Here is a 20,311-nt window from a genome sequence, read left to right as displayed (position 1 = left end):
AATGAGGGTTAGCCAGGTTGACTTCACATGAAATTCAACTGTATATTCATAATGGACAAAAGGAAAGATAAAAAAAATCAACCTTAATTTTTTTTATTATAAACATAGTATTCATAATACATATCAATGCCAGTAACAAAACAGGGGTTAAACATATGTACAATTTGTAGAAAGTTAACCATGAGGCAAGTACTAATACTACCTTAAATAATACAGAGGACTAGTAGTTAGGATGAAGTTAATACATTACCAAATTTTACCCTGGTAAGTATACAAGTATTAATCTTAATATGAAGGAATCCCAGGAAATATTTTCACAAGTATCACTGACTATGAATCTTTTAAATTTGTAATACTACCAAGAATAATTTTTGCAACAGGAGAGATATTTTTGTACGTGCAGTTTTGTATTAAACTTGAAATATAAATAAAAGCAGCACCTAGCTATGCCCAGATTCCAGAATAATTATATGTATATTCAATGAAAACACATGCATTTCTTTTTATTATTTCACTCATTTCTGTCGGCAATAATTTTTAAACACATATTTGTTCACATTCCCTTTTATAGATACCAGTATTCAAAATCAAAGTTGTCTTTCTATCATGACTTTGATTTGTTAATAGGTTATATATACTCCAGTAAAAATGAAGGCCTGGTGATTTCTCTAAGATTAATACATGAACTCATAGCATATTTTATCTTGCTGTGTGCATACTTGCTGTATGTGCAAAATTCTAATGGACAGGTACATGTTAATAAATATGAATAAACTTTGAAAATGATTCAAGTCTTGCTTTCTAAAAGCTTCAACATTTTACAATGAAGTTTTCTAAAACCATATTAATGTAAATGAGAGAATAGTTCAAATTGAGCAACAGATCACGTTAAAACACACCACTTGCATCAGATGTATCAATACACGTTTTGTAATCTCTTAAAAGCAACATATACATGTATCTACAGGTATGTTTGATTTTACATTAACTATATTCCTTAAGACATATAAATACTATGTATGTAAACAATAATATGACAGACCAGTATCTATTGCATAATGTATCAATCAATCTTCTCATTTGATAAAGAAAAGTAACAAGGTTTTCCCTGATGGCAGTGCAAACTTTTCAAAATACTGGTAAATTTAACAATGATCTGGAATGTTGCTATGTTGCTTATTTGTATCACAGACAGTGAAGTTTTGCATAGGTGTATTTATCAACAACATACTGCAATTAACTTACAGGTAAGTAATTACATTTCACTTTATAATTCATGTAAAAATAACATGGTAAAACCATGCATCATCATCAGATTCATAATCCCAACACTTCTAATTTAACCACAACATCTAAAGAACAAAGGAAAACTAATGCTTCACAAAAATTTTAAATCTAACAAGGATGTATTGATTTTATAAATCAACCAAGGAAATTTATATAACATATCATGTTTCATAAAAGTCAGATCTTTCATGCCATTTCATAAACAAAATTTATAATGCTACATACAATTAAAAAAAAAATGAACGAAAACTAAATGCTGTTGAAAACACGCAAGATACTTATATTTCAGTACAGATAAGACATAAAATTAGTACAAGTAGCAATAAGCTAACACCCCACAAAGGCTGACCTTTGAATTATACTATGCTATAAAGTTTTGAGGAACAGCAAGTTTTAAAAATGCATCATATCTTAATGTGCATTAACATGTACAATCATATACTTGAATACTGATAGCTTGAGTGACATTCATACTTTTACAGTGATGCTCTCCTATAACTTGAAGGAGATAGTATGTAACTCAAGTATTATACATGTACCTGTAATACCAGACATAATCGATGAGGATATTTCAGCTACATTTATTACACAAAAAACACCAATTCATGCTCCCAATGGTATTAGGTGCAAACCAAAAATTAATTTTGGCCAGATATTAAGTAAAGGTGCCAAAACTTCTAAATATCTTTCTGTATGAAAAACCAAGCTTATGAAATGACTGAGTTATATATTCAGCAAAATATGCCACAAATACATCTACAAGTCAACCTTTGAAAAAGATAAAACTTCAACAATATAAAGCAAAATATGATAAAGCCAAGGAAGGAAAATGATTATCAGCAATAAAATGAAATGTTCACCCTGTGAAATATACGATCAATGGTTTAAAACAGAAAACAAATATTTGTGAACTCTTTGATCCCTTTGACAGTGATGACAATATATTCCATGTATCTGCGTATCACAGGTGATTTAATCAAGGGAGTGAAAGGTAAATACAGCCTGTTGTCCCCCTTAATCAGGCAGCAAAATGTAAGGGTACCTTATACTTACCAAGTTACTAAATGATTGCCTTTTATGCATGTTATAATCAATCAGCAACAACAAAAAAAAACTTCTTTAAAAACCCTACGAAATGAATAAATACTGTAATTCTAATAAGATAACATAAGAGATAGTGCTACATTTTTCCAAAAAATGACGGTCAACCATAGCATAAAACGGTGAGTAACCAACAAAATTCATTGATAAATATCAAATGATCCAAATCTAGCTGCATAGATGAACAAACTTTTTTGACAATTTAAAACAATTATCTATCTTTTAAGAAGTTTCTTCTCAAACACATCTTCTTCATCTGTGCTCTCATCATGATACTCTCTGTTGAGGAATTTTTTGGTGGATCCGTTATCATAATATTCATCGTATTCATCATCCTCATCCACCAAATTGAGTCTGGAGAAGCCTGCCATTTTCCTGGAGGCCCGAGCTTTGATACAAATCGCTATTGTACACAGAAGGATCAGGCCCAGGACTACCATAGCTAGAACACAGAAAAATCATGGATTAAGGTAGATTCAATCTGGATAAGAGATAAACCCTCCCCCCCCCCCTTTTCCAATGGTATTAACAAAAAAATAAAAAGGCAATTTCTGTTTAAGTCTGCCACAATATGCATAAAAAAGTGCATTTAAATTTTATTTTGGGTATTTTAAAAAAAATTACCCGGTATTCTTTCAAAATCTTTACGGTAAAACAGTTGTAGTGAACACGCTTATAATGAATTGATGCTTACAGTGAAGTGATTTTCATTCCCCGTGACTATAATACATGTTATAAATTTGAAGGATATAACCAATTACGCTTATAACAAAGCAAAATCGCCAGTCCCTGGCACTTCGTTATAACCATGTTTTACTGTAATCAATTTCATTGCTTACAAAAAAAATGAAAGACTTGACTGTACTCACATGTTACAATAATGAAGGTGGACTGAGACAGGCCGAGCACGGTGTTGGGTTGCTGTAACTCAATCACTGTCTCTATCCTCCCCTCCTCAGTATTCGGCACCACTATATTCTGAAAAAGTACCCAAACAGAATTCAACCTTAATAAACAAGTGCAAAAAATTAACATGTACAAATTCACTTGAAAATGACGATCAAGTTTCATTTTTCATGCAACATTAAAAATACAATGTACTATCAACTACCGGTACTCTCTGTTTCTTTTAAAATTAAACAAGTCTACATATTTTTTTTCTATAATGTGAACATATTTTCTGCCAAAAAGCAAATAATATGAGACAACTTGGAGAATCTGATATTGCAAAGTCAGATCAAATCAGTTGAAATATTGTACATGTAATTTCCCAAAATGAGCATACCATCTTGTAATTCTGGTAGCCATGACAAGTGACAACAACTTGATAACTCCCTGGTGGCAGATAGACATGGAACCTTGCCTCCTCATTCACAAAGTATGTCCAGCTGAATCCTTGAATTCTTAATGTGGCATTGACCATTTTTGTGTGTGTATCTTTCTCAACAACGATCCCACTGAATCCTTTGTTGCCCTAGATTCCAAAAAAATTATTTCTATCAATTTGCATCTAAATTCATGTTTTAGCATTTATCTGTGTCAGGATGCAACAGAGATACAAGTAAACTCAGTTATATTTATAGTTTAGATTTTATAAGTTATTGAATTCATTACAATGACCATACACTTTACCTCTATAAAGTCATATTATTGAAGGTTTGTGGATGAAAACACTTTGCAAAATTAACCTGAAAACCTCATTTTCACAAATATTTCTCATATTTGTTTGTTGTCTTGGTCTTCACTTTCATACAAGTCCTTTATGCTGTAGCCAGTTTATCTTTGGTTTATAGCAAAATAAAAACATCACTAAATTAGACAACATTGAGATGGTGACCATCTCAAAGGGCCCCACTTAAATAATGGACAATAGGATGAAAAAGATTTCAAAGAATTTTGCTTTGACCTTGACCTGTAGCTTAAAGAATTACAAGCTGCCATTGAACTTTTAATTCAATCTCATTACCCCTTACATACATGCATTTTTGTTCAACCTGAGCAAGGTAAAGCAAATGGGAAATAATCTAGGGTCTAAAACTGATTATAAAGAGATCTGCTATGACCTTTACATTGGCTTGGTTCAAAGTCACTGCACACTATTAACCGAAAATCTGTTTATGTGAAGTTAAGCCACACAGAACTAAGTGGAGAGTATAAATGCTCTTAAAAGAGGATTTTTCTGCTATATGATATGACCTTGACACTTGACCTACAAACATCATCCAAGGTTCCTGCATACCCTTTGATCAAAGGTAGTATGTGGGTGAAGTATGAGACATATTGGACCAAGGGAGACAAGATATGCTTCAGACAAGAATTTTTCATATAATTCTGCTGTGATCTTCACATTTGAACTTGAAACTTGGTTCAAGGTCACTACACATCCTTTACTCAAAAGCTCTGTTTCTGTGAAGTAGAAATAAAGCTAAGTAGACAGTATATATGCTCTGAAAAAAAGAATTTTTGCATGGTGACCTTGACCCTTTACCTACAAACTTTATTTTAAGTCACTACACACTCTTTGTCCATAGGCACTATGTGAGTGAAGTATGAGCCAGATTGGACCAAATGGTGAGAAGATATGCTCTGGACAAGGAATTTTCATATAATTCTGCTATGACATTAACCTTAGACCTAGAAACACGGTTCAAGATCACTGTACACCCTTTACACAAAGGCACTCTGTGGGTAAAGTATGAGTCAGATTGGGCCAACGGGAGAGAGGATATGCTCCGGACAAGAGATCTCGGACAGACAAACGGCAGGATGGATGGACGGACGGTCTGATCATTACAGGGCACCCACAGAGTTGGGCCCTAATAAGTTATTTTTATGTACCGGTACTTGCCTCTGTAATCATGTCTAGCAAAGGTTCTCTGAGTTTATGCCAAATATCCAACATCTGATCCTCGGACGGATGATGACAACAACCTGTAGAAATCTCCAGGGGAATGGAATGGCAGTGGCTGTAAGCATACTCCTACAAAACAATATTACAGATTCCTCTAAAACAAACAGTGATAATTCCTTCCACTTTTTAAACAGATGTTTGAAAATTATTTTACATGATTTGTAAAGGCCTTTTAAACTCTCTTACCAGAAACGTGTTGTTGAAGAGATCAGAATTTTCTGAAAATAAAACAAAGAAACATTTGACATTAACCACACCAAACACAAAAGATTGCTCACATACTGGTATTTACCGTATACAGGGTATATGGTAATTTTTGCAATGATCTAATATTTTAATAACTTTCAAACCACAAAAAAATATAATAAGCAAAAGTTATATCTGGTATTTTTTTCAATGAGAAACTTTTTAAATTGCAAAACATTATCCCATTTTTAAAAATTTAGCGACATGCAAAAAAAACCCTGGATATTAAAGGGGCACGGTCACGATTTTCGTCAAAAATTATTTTTTCGATTTTAATGTTTAAAATGCTTCAGTAAGGCATTTTTAATAGGCAACCAAAATTTGAGTGTCATTTGTTGAGTTATAAGCGAGTTACAGAGCTTACAACTCCTCGCTATGTAAACAAAGCTTTTGTTTACATTTTGAGCGTTGAAGTGAAAATTCAAGTTTTAGACCTAAAATGAATGTGTTAATCTTTAGGAACTGTTTATTTATGCTTAAAATGAAGAAGAATATAGACAAATCATCTTAAAAAAGATTTTGACAGGTATATTGAACCTATGTAAACAAGAACAGGGCATGAGCCTTGTTTACATGACAAAGAATTGTGAGCCCTGTATTTTGCTTAAAACTCATCGACGGGCACCCAAATTTCATTTGATCATTAGAAATGCATTCATAAAGCATTGTAAATAATAAAAACAGAAAAATAAAATATGACCAAAATCGTGACCATGCCCCTTTAATTTTCACATAAAGAAATCAAACTTAACAAATTTTCAAAGAAAACATAAACAAATCTACACAAATTTTTGGGTACAAGCTCAAAGTTTTTTTTTGGTTTTCCATAAAAGTTATAACAGGTATGAGCAATGTCAGATTTCAAATCTCACTGATATCATATGAACATCTTAAAACTTACCCTTGCAGTTTATTCCAGGTTTCTCTAGCTTTGCCAGAATGCCAGTAAACTTCCTGCCTACATGATCCAGCACAGACATCTCTGGTTTGGTTAAGTTAACTACAATAAAAACATAAGCTAATCATACCTACATGTAAAGGATGTATAAATGTGACATATCACCAAAGAATTTGCATATAAAAAACCACAGTGAAGTCTTGAAAAGGATGGATTTACACGTAACTCACCATAGGATGGGGTCGTGACCCCTTGGTAGCCACTTCTAAGCATCAGTGTTAGAACAGGCTGGGTCCTCATCATCCAATCCATTAATAGCTGGGTCTCAGGCTGGACTTGACCCACTTTGTCTTCTGCAGCTGTAAAATTTTATTCACATTTGATTTAACCCAATGAATACTGCATGATATATATATACATGTACCAGTATACATGTAAATGGTACAGAGTAGTTTAGAAACCAAAGGTTAATGATAGTGTGAGTGAAGTCCTGAAACCAAACTGCCTCCAATGTCTCTTCATCATTATCTGATCTATCAATTAACAGATATTAGCAAGAATATTAAGAACTCATTATATTTACACTTATGCACTCATTTTTTTTTTCATTGTACATGCATATGGGAAGATTTTTTACAAAATTCAGGTTCATAAAAATTAACAACCACTATTACACCCATCTTCTACAGAGAAAAACTACCAATTCTGCTTTTTACAGAAATAAGAAAAAGCATTTAAACTAAACAGCATACTGTGAAAGTTAGAGAGCAGATCCACTTTTTTGGCATTGTATTTTCCAATGGTGCTGTTGCAGCTAGCTGGGGAAGTAACTGCAGCTCCTTCAGGGTTGACAACTGGAATAATGTGCACTACAGACACATTCAGCATCTAAATATCATTATCAGTGAATAAATGTTAGCAAATCATTCCCTTTATTATACATGTATCTCAAAACATTACTGTATCAAAGACCACAAAAATTTAGGCAACACAACGGATTTCAAAGCAGTATATTGCTGCTGATCGTTTTAACTAAAAACGTCGTCATAATCAAATAAGAATAAAATAACCATTCTGATAATTAAAAAAACACATAACACAGCAATTAATACCTTTGTTAAAATGGAGTCTTTTCCATATGATTCACATAACTCATTGGATATCTGAAGCAGAAGCTCAGGGCCCACTGCTTCGTTACCATGGATACCAGCCACAAGCAACATGTGATTAAGTGATGATCTATGTATTTTTTCGTTTTGGTTTCCAAAATCCAGCATCCATATATCTTTATTGTTAGAAGACTTGCCAAGACTAAAACAGCAAAAAATGTTGTTAAAATAGAAATACTTTTCAGTTTGATATATTAAATGTGCTGTTTTTTAACTCTAATGGTATTATTTCGTGCAATCTTGTGAATGGTGAGTTCATTTCCCAATATCTACACAACAATGCCATCAACCACCTCTACAATCTGTTTTCTTAATGCTATTGTTCGGTCCACTACACCTCACATTCTACTTACATTCCACACAAACATGTTGTCTTAAAAAATACAACAAACTGCTATTATCAAAAAACAAAAATACAGTTTGATACCAAGATCTGTAAAATGTTACATACATTTCAGTACATACAATACATAGAAGTGCATTGAATGCCAAAACATTACTTGTTTACCTGTGAAGATTGACCAACGCCTGACACTGCTTTGAGACGTTGTGGAGGAATTCCTCCATAGTTGCCAATGTGTGGTACCCCATCTCCTTTAGTTCTGCATTCAGGTGGGCAGAGATTTGAGAGGTGGAGTCTTTCTGAATGACAGCTTGGTGAGACTGTGGCTCAAAACCTAGCATTTTCAGAATACAACCATAAGTACAGGTAAATATCAGCAAGGTTTTAAGACATTATATGTGTAGATGTTTTATATTAAACTACCTAGTTCTTATCTAATATATTCAAAGATTTTAGCTTCTTACGATAACCCTACTACAAAACCAACAGAAGTAAAACCATGTGTACATGTATCTAAGTATATTCAACAATTGGTCTTTTTACTGTTTAAATTTCCTTTACTTCTGCTAATCATTACATATATATGTATAAATGTATTACAATGTACTTGTATCAAAATAATTAGCATAACTGGTTCTGACCTTCAGCTTTTATATGGATTGTGTGTGGTCCTTGAGTGAGTGGAATGTAAAAATGGCCATCCTCTGAAGAGGAGAAAATTCCAGCGTTGCTATCAATAGTGATGGAGGCATTCCTGATCACACTGCCACTGCTGTCCAGGACCTGACCAGCCACACCTTCAACAATATATCAGAGAAGCTTGTGACTCATTCAAACTCAGAATTTAAATGACTATTCATATTGCTTTTTTTTTGCCCCATTTTGAATTATCCACGATTTCAATACATACCGTATTTATAAAAGATACGGAAAACATGTGTTTGTAGGAAGTACCCTGTAAGAGGGTGGGTCAATATTGTATATCGGTTGGCTGTTATTTTTTACGGGTGATAGGTTGAATCCATGCTATGCATGACTTGCACACGTATATTGTAGAATTCAGGTTTTTTTAAGTCATTCGAAGTTTGATGCCACATTACAACAGAATATCCTCACCCATCCCTCCCAAATCATTACGTATATTGTACTTTTGTCAGTTTGTTTTACATGATTGTTTTCTCCTTTTGTAGAATGAGTATATGAAAGTAAAGAGAGTTACATTGAATTTGTATAAATTCATTGTCATATAAAGCCTGTTGCACTTGCGCACGTGAGCTCATCCAATATATGTGTTTGTGTTTTATTTTATAAATAATTTCTCTTTGGTTGAACTGGTAAATTAGAGCATAAACTCCAGTACCTGTATACTAAAGGCAAATGGGCCAAAAACAATATGAGGGCAAAACAAAACAGGGTCAATATGATTTTGCTTGTTTTCACTTTCTTACCCTGTTTACTTCTGAGGACCAGCTGTTTGATTGGCTGCATAGTTTTCATCCACAGCTCTGGTAACTGCTCAGGATGAGGGTATCTACAGCAGCTCACAAAGGCAGCAAGCTAAAACCCAAGAAAACCATTTTCTATTGATATGGCCAAAACAATCAATTCTTATATTCAATTTTTAAATATTTTCTTAAATTTTTAATATTTTTAGTACATTCTCTGTGGGAGAAACACAAATGTTTTATTGTCAAAAATTATTCAAAAGTTGAAATAAAAGTTCATGTACCATATATGAGTGGCCATTGATGTACATGTCATCCATGAGGCTGTATGTTTGACTGTGGAGCTCAGCTCCATGGAAGATGCCGTGATTAGGGGACGTTTTACAAGCGTCTGGCTGATAGATCTCGGGATAATTATCAGCAAAAGCATGAGCCAGTGACTGGAAGACTTCTTCATCTTCTGTCGCTGCAACACCATTGTGTAACTTCTGCCATGGCATCCTATCAATAGATTTATAAGATTGATCAGTATACACAGCTGAATAAAATTATTATCCATAAAATCTGATGACAACTTACACTTATATCAAACTAAGGCCTAAACTTACATCATGAAAAGTCCTCCACTCTCAACTGTCAAAATGACATCAAACTTGTGCTCTTCTTTTAATTTGTGAAGGAGATCTAAGGCATAAGGCTGTCCAATGCAAGATGAAAAATGGCGATTACACATTTTTACATGCATATTCTTAAATTTTGTAAATACACTTTATTACACTGTAAAAAGGTTTGTGTAATCCTAAAACTTCTATCTGTTTGTGTGCATAACTCACAGAAGTAGATGCCAGTCCATTTGGAACCTCCTCACAGCTGTAATTCTGGTAAATAGTGGTTGCTTCCTCAATTGATGGCAGGTTCAGATAGGGAATGATATGAAGATGGACCTCCTCAAATATCTTCATGGTTACTGGGTCTTTCACCTCATGGCCTAATGAATGGCAAGAGAGAATGTATGGTTGATCTCTCATATCTTAACGTTTCATAGTTATCATAATAAAATTCTTATTATGCTTACAGCTAAATTGAAAATAACTCACCTTTAATTTGATGTCGAATAAAATTCGATAACATATGAGCTCCTACAGGACTCTTGTTATTAGAGAATCCTCCAATAAGTAGCACATGTGGTTTTTCATCTTCATGCTTGCTCAAATTAGTGGACAAATGAACCAAATAAACTAGGTCAGGATTGGGGGAGGTGGACCTTTTCAGGCTTCTAGGGAGTTCCTGCACCTCCATAACATCAGAATGACTCTGTGCTATGCTTTTCATTTCTGACAGAAGATCTGAATTGCTTCTGTACTCTCTTTTCAAGTTTTTTAGTAACTGGAAGTCCTCCGTTTGTGACCATTGGTCAAGTTCGTTTCGAGACAGAGTGAAATTGACCTCTACTGCTTCATCTGAAGTCACATGGACTTGAATGGTCTGGGAGGTGTACCTGTAAACATTTTCCAACAAGGGTGTTACCAGGTACGCATACATCCTTTTGTGTATTCATTTCTCTTAACCTAAATTCTTTAAACATCAGTTACCTCTTAGCTTCGCTGAATTTGAATATGTTTTTTCAATTTATAAAGACCTAAACATTAACAACATATATATCAGTGGCACAAACTCACCCTTCATTAGAGGCCGTGATTTTGTAGTTCCCTGGCGCTAGGAGTCTCCAGTAATCCCCGTCACTGGCCGTGTGGATTGGATGATCTATCCCCTCCACCGAGATGGCCGCATTGACCAGAGGACTGTCAGAATCTTTGTCGTACACAAAGCCTCTCACACCTTTATGTATCTGTGAAATATATCCCAAAATGATGGTAAGTTGATGTCCACTTAATAGTAGTTAAAAATAAGACTTTAACCCATTAGAAAAGAATTGTAGTGCAAATGCCATGTCATCGTAAAATACAGACAATGAAAAAAGAATTTTATCTTTATGTGTACCTGACCAATGTATTCCAGCAGAGCAAATTTATTAGCAGCCCAATAACTAGGAAGGTCTTTTGCCAAAGGGTACTTTGTACAGCCAAGTTCTATGGTTATTTCAAAACAGTTGGTGTTCAGGTAATTCCAGTCTTGCATTCCTCCTAAAAAAATAGAGTACATGTGTATCAAGATGCGCTGTATTAAATTACATTCTCAAAAATAATCATATACTGGTCAATTACATGGAATCACCAGTCAAAAAAGAAAAATCATAAGAACTGTTATAGACTAATTTGCATTTGGGAGATTCATTCTTTTAACAAATTCTTCAAGGTATATTGCATTTCACAAAGAGAGCAAGCCTTACCAGAAACACTGTACCACTGAGCTCCATTGGTTATCCCATCTTTGAAATATTCATTATCTATATTTTTGCAGGGATGTCCTTGGTGCATAGTGGAATGAGCCTAAAATAATAACAATATCATTTCAAATTTTTAAAATTAAATAAATCACAAAAATTCTACATGGCAAACCCCCAAATCAGTCTTATTTACACTTCATTTGCAAGACTCAAGACCTGCCGTAATAAAATTACATGTATTTTCAACAACAAAAAATCCCTGCTAAGTATAAATCTTTATTTATTATTTATTTTACTTTACAATCACATTGTGTTGTCAAAAACATAGGTAATCACAGATTACAAAGCTCACCGAGACGAGGCATCACCCTTATGAGACATCACCTTTATGAGACCACCTTTATCATATTATATGAAAATCATACTTTATGATCTTGGATATTCAAAAATTCTGTTTTGACACAATATTGTATATCATCTGTTAAAAAAGTGTATGATTATCATAAGTTTATATGTTAATCAATACAATAAAATAAAAATAAATATTGCATCCTAATCATTCTTACTTATATATATCATAAAATACAATAAAATACCATAATAAAAAATGATGAGATATGATATTGTAACGTATGATATGACATTGTATTGTGTTACACATTATTGTATTTGATCACATAATACAATATCACAATACAGTCAAAACTGCTGAAGCGGCCACCCCTATTAAGCAGTCATCTTTCGTATGAGGTAATTTTATTTCCTCCCGATGAAAAATTCTATATAATTGCCCTCTAAAAAGTGGTCACCTGTCTGACACGGTCAGCTGTCATCGTATTTTGATCCGAAACTGTACAGTCGACATGCATTAGGTGGCCATTTTGGCTGGTCACATGATTTACACCCGGGGATTTTAAACATGGCTTCCGAATGTAGGTTAATAAATGTAAACAATAATTATACGCTTGAGGCGAGAGAAACCAAATTAATCGATGTATTTTTAATACATAATTGGCAGATCAGATACAAATGGGAATCAAGTGAATTGTTTAAACATGTATTAACAATGTCTGTTTTATAAACATAAATGAAATAGGTGTCAAAAATGTCCGCGGCGAGGCAAGAGAAAATTGCTTGATTTAATAATATGATTTTGAGTTCAGATATGGTCGGTTAAAAACTTAATTGTTGATTTGTATTAAAAGTTTTTTCTGGAGCAGAACAAAATGGCAGCGTCGAAATTAGCTCGAATCTCTGCAGAGGAAAGGGAGAAAACATTTAAAATTGAATAGCAACTAAACAATGTAAGTAAACATAGGTGAAGCAAAGATTTTTAAAGAGTATTTGAAAGGTGAGATTGAAAATTTTGAAGAGTTTAAATGAGTTAAATTGGACGAGATGTTAGGGATCTTGTAGATGGCTTTGCTTGATAGTCCTCGGGAAAACAAAACACTTATTAGGTTAGTTACTGACTCACTACGGAAATATATTGGGTTGATCAATCTCATAGACAGCTCGGCTTTCAAAGGGCAACTACTCCAAATACTTTAAGAACTTACAGCATGCGGTTTATGTATTAAATACTATGAAATATCGAAATGAGTAAGGGAAGCGTCGGCCAATGACGGCCATATTGCCTCATATTATTTCTCACCGAACAAATATAGAGATATATGAGGCAATCACGTGCTATGTCTAAACCAATAAAAGTGTGACATTTCAGTCCAAGGGAAAACAATATACAATATTGTATGATACAATATAATATCCTATGGTAGGATACAATATTATATATTGGATTATCATATTTAATAGTATCATGTGATAAAACAATAAATTAATATTACAATATAATATTATACAATATTGTATCATTATATACAATACAATACATAACATTATCATGATACAATATCATGTCATAAAATACCGTATAAAAAAATTGGTACAATATCATATCGTATCATATAACTTTTTACAATATAACATAGGATGTTATTTTGTATCATATTAAACAATAGTGTTTCATATCATACATTACTTTATCATAGGAATCATGTTTTATCATTTAACATCAACCACATCTATCCTTGATAATGGAGATCAGGCTCTGCATCTGAAGCAACCTCTGCGTTTCATTTATAATTGATTAAATCAACTATGCAAGCTATCATCTAAAAAACATGTGAGCTGTTCCAAAAAACTAAACCTCATCCAGCATCCGAAGCCTATGGCTCAGATTCAGCATCCATGCCTGTCAGGTGCATCTGTATCAAAAGACACACCATCCATTCAAATTTGGTGAAGTTAAGACCTGTAATAACTAAGATATATTTTTTAGCATCCTTGATAATGGAGATCAAGCTCTGCATCTGAAGCTGCCTCTGCGATTCATTCATATTACAGTTTAATCAACTATGCAAGTTTGAAATAGTACTATTATCTATTAAACATGTGACCTGTTCCAAAAAACTTAACCTTATCCAGCATCCGAAACCTAATAATAACTTAGATATCATCTTCAGAGGGCACCTGTTTCAAAAACTTTAACCAGCTCTTAAAACCTTAACCTCCTCCAGCATCCGAAACCTATGGCTCAGAATCAGCATTCAAGCCTGTCAGGTGCATCAGTATCATAAGACGCACCATCCATACAAGTTTGGTGAAGTTAGGACCAGCAGTAACTTAGATATTGCTATCAAAGGGCACCTGCAACAAAAACTTTAACCTGCTCCAAAAACCTTAACCTCCTCCAGCATCTGAAATTTAGGACCCAAATTCAGCATCCAAATCTCTCAAGTCCATAAGTAGGTCCAGATGCATCATCCATGCAAGTTTGGTGAAGATAGGACAAGTAAATGCTTAGATACAGGACCTGCAACAAAAACTTAAACGAGGTCCGGACGCCGACGCCGGGGGTATAGCATAAGCTCCCCTTGACTTCATCTTGGTGAGCTAAAAACTACCTAACAAATGCTTTTCTTGAAAATATATGAAAAAAAAATGTTTTTACCAATGAATAGGCCTCTGAAATCACTTGAAAGATTTTGTCATCTGGGCATTTGCTGTACACAGAAATGCCATTCTTGGTGTCATCATACGGATAATTTGCCAGCATGGACCCTCCATGAAGGTTTGCAGACAAGACAAATGGGTACTTCTGTAGCCAGTCCATGACAGCTTGTGTCTCTGGCTCCTGCTTGGAATTGATTTGAGTTGTCTGGAACTGGTCTGGGAAATTCCGGTTAAGGTCAATTCCATGAGCATTCGCCCTGCCTGCTATACCTTGCACATCACCTGATGATTCATTAAGTATTGATACTTTTTATACGGTGATCAATTTTTCAAACTTTTAAAATGTTTAAAATATTCATTAATAAAAACCAAAATTTAAAAAAAAATACTTGCATAAAAGACAAGAATATTCCATTTACCTTCATGCGCTATTTCATATCCATCAGGATTCATCGATGGCATTATGTGAATCCTTGTGAAGTTCACCATTAGAGTCAAGAAGTGATTTTTGTTGTAATTCTCACATAGCAATTGAATAAGATTGAGCAAAATTTCTCTCCCTACAACTTCATTGCCATGCATATTTCCTATGTACTTAAATTCCGGTTCTCCTGTTATTAAAAAAAAAGGTTATCTTTGATTACAATGACATATGCCGCAAAACCTACCGGTACATGTAATTACATAAATGAAGATTTTGCAATTTCAAGTTGATCAGCTTTCAGTTTCTCTGTTATAAAATAATGCTAAAAGATATTCACAGGTAAAGAGATCAACTGACCCGGTTCATGTTTTCCTGGGTTATCAGTGATTTCCAGCACCCACAGGTGTCTGCCCTGGACACTGAGTCCTATACTGTACAGTTTGGTGATGTCCGGATACTTTTCACTGAAAGTCCTCATAAAACGCTCCATCTCGTCGTAATGGTGGTGATGGAATTCCTTTGGTTCTATGAAATTGACTTTTTCTCTGTGGGAATAATCCTTGATTTTGTTGATATGCTCAATCAGGCTCTCCAGAGTGTTTGGCTCCTCTGGTGTACTGGAACCTGTGGTTGTGGAGATCACAGGGGTAGTAGGGGTTTTCTGGGGGATAGAATTGGGCAATTGGGATTTTTTAACACTTCCTCCAGGAGTGGGCTTTATACTGAATGAAAAAAAAAAACTTTTTTCAAAAACTTCATGAATTTTTCAAAAAATTATGTTCGTATCTACTCGGAAATTACAGTAATAGTTCCAACCATTAAACTGATTTTAAAATTTTTATCATGATGAACACAGAATTTGTGAGTACCTTACTCTGATAAGGCTAATCGGACACTTTTTTTTAACATATACATGAGCAGTATTGAATTCTTTGAGTGTTCAGTGATAAACCTTGTTTCAATGTTCTTTACTTGGGGCTTGTCTGGCATCCGTATATCTTAAAGTGTTTTAATATATTCCCCATTCATCTAATTGTTACAAAATGTGAAAATGCAATAAGTGACCAAAGTTGGACACTAAGTGAACTGGAGTTCGAAATAGGTTTACATCTGAATGATGTCATCCGAGAGGCATGTTCGAAGCAATTACTTATTAAGAATTGAATAAATATATTTTTTCAAAGTGAATAAGTTTCATACAAGGGGACTACGGAGTAGGTTTGGGCTAAGATATTTCCATTTTGTAAGAAGAAAGCTTCATAATAACAAATTTGCTTGATATTTTAGCCAAACAAACTTTGCATAAATAACCACAAGGAGTATACCTGAAGCGACATAACGTCACGCTACTCAACTGTAGCAGATTTAAAAGAGCATAGTTAAATTTTTATCAACTTTTCTATTTTTGATGTTTACAATACTTCACTAAAGTATTTCTAATGGTCTGAAAAATTACACCAATGTTCAAGTTGCAAGCAAGATAAAGAACTTGCATTTTGTTGTTATGTAAACAAAGCTGAAGCCATGTTTTTGTTTGAAATTAATGAAGGAAAATATATCAAAAACAACTTGAACTCCCCCAACTGGTGCTCATTTTTACTGTGTTTTGACTTCCCACTTTGTTTTCACACCCTGAGCATAAAGACCCAGATGATAAAGTGTTCCCATGCAATAACTCTATTACCAAACTGAATGACAACAAAAGCAGCATCTGTTGAAAGTTTATTAATACAATTAACAATGCCAGAATAATTGTTGAACAAAGTTGGCATCTGACTTGCGATTGCATCCAACTCAAGATCATTTTACCCTACAATCAAATAGTATTCGCAATCCAAACTGCTTAAATTACCTCTTCATCAGTGGTTAAATTTTTTTGCTTTCCAGTTGTATAGCAAATTTTAATGAACACATGATTGTAATATTTTATCGATCCCTTTATAAAGATTCCATCTGTTGATATCATCAATTCATAATAATTTCTACATGTATAACCTATAATATGACATACCTGGCCCCTTTTGATCCCTGTTTGACAAGGTTAAAGTTCAAATCAACAGCTGGTCCTAACGTCACTGTCACATCTTGCGTCTGTGGTTGAAAGCTTTTAAATAGAAAAAAAAAACTACAATATTTTCAAACCAATAGCATGGAGGACTTGAAAGCTAAAATATATTGTAAGAATTATTAATCCTATATTAAATATCAAAAATAAAATGGTGCAAAATTCATTGCTCTACTTTAATTCATGTTTCTTAAAACGAAACCAAAGCCAATATGCACAATTATCCCTCATCTAGCCATGGTTGATTGAGAAGAAAAATCTTAAAAGATCATAAAGGTGTTGGCCTACATCATAACAAGTACTGTAGATTCCTAATTAAATGCGAGGAATTAATTTCCGCTTAAAATCGCGAGAAGCAGCCCTCGAGGATTTTAAAGTCTCGCTTTTATTTTCCAGACAGTTTGAATTAAGGGAAACTTTAACAAAAAAAATTGGTGATCACGATTTTATATTCTCGCGATTTGATATAAGACAGCGGAATTAAGTACTTGCGTAAAATAAGGAATTTACAGTATAGTCATAGATCATCCTCTGATGTGACCTTTGATAATTAAGTCTAAGTTGGAATATAAAAAAAAACCAGGCTGTTTGTTGCTCCTGCAGTATCAGTACACAATGGGTAGAATTCAAACAGGTTAAACTTGTTATAAAGTAAGCAGGAATATTCAAGTTAGAAATACTTAATCCAATAAAGCATCAATGGTAGTAGAGATATATATGTGCATAGCTTGCATGAATGCCCTGAGAAAGACTACAGTAAAGAGCTAATTGTCTGTGTACACACCCCTCAGCAAGAGCTGTCATCTTGTAGGTCCCTGGCACTAGAAGTCGCCAGTAATCTCCAAAGAAGGATGTGGTGATGTTATGTTGGATTCCTTCCACCACAATGACAGCATTCCTTATTCCATTGTTTGTCTCCCCATCCTTAACAAAGCCTTTCACACCTTTGTGTACCTAGAACCAGTTCAATTCATAAAACTTAAGTAAATGAATAACCAGTATATTTAACTTCAAAACATTCAAGCATAGAAAGGTATGATCTCAGAAAAAATAAAATTGCAGAAATATTTATGGCTATTTTTATGGAAGGTATGTAAAATTACTGGTACTGGTACTTACTTTGCATTAATTGCAAAACTTACATCATTGTTAAGATTTTAAATAAAATTCAGTCATATTGTTTGAATTTATATATATCTGATTAATTTCACACCTCTTCCATGTAGGCCAAGAGAGATTCTTTATTGTTGAACCACTCAGTTTTCAGTTGTGTGGCCTTGGGATATTTACAACACGACAACTCAATGGTAATCTCCATACAGTTACTGTGGAGGTAATTGTAATCCTCCATTCCACCTAGTAACAAAGTCCATGGCAAAAGGTTATAATTGTAAAAATAATTCAATTTCCTTCATTCATTTAATTATTATAAGTATCCCCCAAGCTACAGGTGCTTACGGAGTTTGCAAAAGAATTAGTTTAAAAAATATAAGTGCTAATCTTTCAATCTTGCCCACAAGCTTTTGCACACTTTCACATCCAAACAGTCAGTGATAGAGCTGTACCGATATGAAAAGTTAAAGTTTCAACTGAACATAATATGTTATATATACATGTATTATATATATAAATATATATTTACATTATCCAGTGTCTTTGTCTGTATAACACTACGTATCGATTTTGTACTATATAACTCATAATACAAATGAGGCCAAATCGAGGCGCCAGCGGGGTTTGTTTATTCATATCTAAATATTTAATCGTACGATGGCCTAAAATTATATAAATATAAGTAATAAGGAATCATTCTTTGAATATTATGAGGTGATAATTTCGGTCGGGGCGTGATAAAATCTATCATAAAGCCCTTCGGGCTTTATTGGATTTGATCACGCCCCAACCAAAATTATCACCTCATAATACTCAAAGAATGATTCCTTATTCCTTATATAATTTACTATTTCACTATACATTTATCACTATCCAAAAATGAAAAGTTTACAACTTTTAGAAAAAAAATAAGAATATTCACAGAGAATTAAAAGATCACCAATTTCAAAGAGGCAGATTACAATTTTTTCCAATAAGATACACTGATTGAGGTTAATTAGATAAAGATCTTACCTGGAACATCATACCAGTGTGCACCATTAGTGATACCATCTTGGAACCTATCTCCACAGTGGTCACCTGACTTCATAGTCTTGTGGTTGTTAGCATACACATGGGCAAGCTGCTTGAACACTGCATCATCAGGGGCAGCACTGTATGTTCCTCCAGATTTATGGGAAGCAGAATCATCAAAGGGGTAACTTGCAACAACACTTCCACCATGTAGATTGGCTGAAAGTACAAACTTTTGTCCTTCAATCCAATTGATTATAGCTTGAGTTTCAGGCTGAATTTCATGTCTAGGGGCTCCCGAATACTGGTCTGGGAAGTTTCGGTTTAGGTCGACCAAGTTTGCATTTCCTCGTCCCTTTTCTCCACCGCATTCACCTTCTCTAGCATTTTCAAAACCATCAGGATTCATAGTAGGCATGATATAAATGTTGGTGTTTTTAATTAGAGAAGTCACTCTATCATCTTTTTCATAATTTTCCAATAGGTATTGAATTAGATAGATAAGGATTTCTCGTCCAACCGCCTCATTGCCGTGCATATTACCAACATATTTAAACATGGGCTCTCCAGGCTCAACTCCTTCTACGTTGTCTGTGATCTGAAGGGCTAACAAATCCCTGTTTTTTACACTTTTGCCAATGGTATGCAGTTTAGAAATTTCGGGATATTTCTTCTCCATGTCGTGCATGAACTTTGACAAGTCATCATAATGATGATACTTAGAGAAGTCTATGTTGTCATCCGTTCCTGAAGCTTCAATGTAATTAGTAGAGACAAACACAATGAAATAAATTCCAATATGAAACATATTTTTAACATTTACACGTCTACTTCCCCCCATATTGTTTGTGTTTGGTGCGGTGTTGCTAATTTCCGGAAATCCCTTGTCATTGCTTGCATTGGGTATGTTAAAAAATAATGATAATATATGAA

The 20,311-nt window shown here is 34.0% G+C and overlaps 1 protein-coding gene across 1 annotated transcript; it reads right to left on the bottom strand.

Moving 5' to 3' along the window:
* Window positions 1-77: 77 nt before the first annotated feature.
* On the bottom strand, window positions 78-20,245 carry LOC128187970 (carboxypeptidase D-like). The gene is made up of 26 exons (XM_052858701.1): window positions 19,379-20,245; window positions 18,465-18,607; window positions 18,036-18,205; window positions 17,198-17,290; window positions 15,544-15,908; window positions 15,182-15,373; window positions 14,761-15,044; window positions 11,751-11,850; window positions 11,402-11,544; window positions 11,080-11,249; window positions 10,498-10,898; window positions 10,234-10,388; window positions 10,009-10,097; window positions 9,685-9,901; window positions 9,404-9,512; window positions 8,597-8,752; window positions 8,121-8,289; window positions 7,556-7,754; window positions 7,196-7,331; window positions 6,674-6,802; window positions 6,447-6,545; window positions 5,486-5,517; window positions 5,237-5,368; window positions 3,674-3,862; window positions 3,258-3,366; window positions 78-2,830 (listed from the first exon to the last, which is right to left on the bottom strand). Exons 1-26 carry the CDS (start codon window positions 20,217-20,219, stop codon window positions 2,604-2,606), a joined length of 5,049 nt encoding a protein of 1,682 aa, XP_052714661.1. The 5' UTR covers window positions 20,220-20,245; the 3' UTR covers window positions 78-2,603.
* Window positions 20,246-20,311: the final 66 nt, after the last annotated feature.

Source organism: Crassostrea angulata, chromosome 6, assembly GCF_025612915.1.
Source record: "Crassostrea angulata isolate pt1a10 chromosome 6, ASM2561291v2, whole genome shotgun sequence".
NCBI lineage: Eukaryota > Metazoa > Mollusca > Bivalvia > Ostreida > Ostreidae > Magallana > Magallana angulata.
Note: the sequence above shows the minus strand (reverse complement) of the source record. Positions and strands in the feature narration are given on the sequence as shown.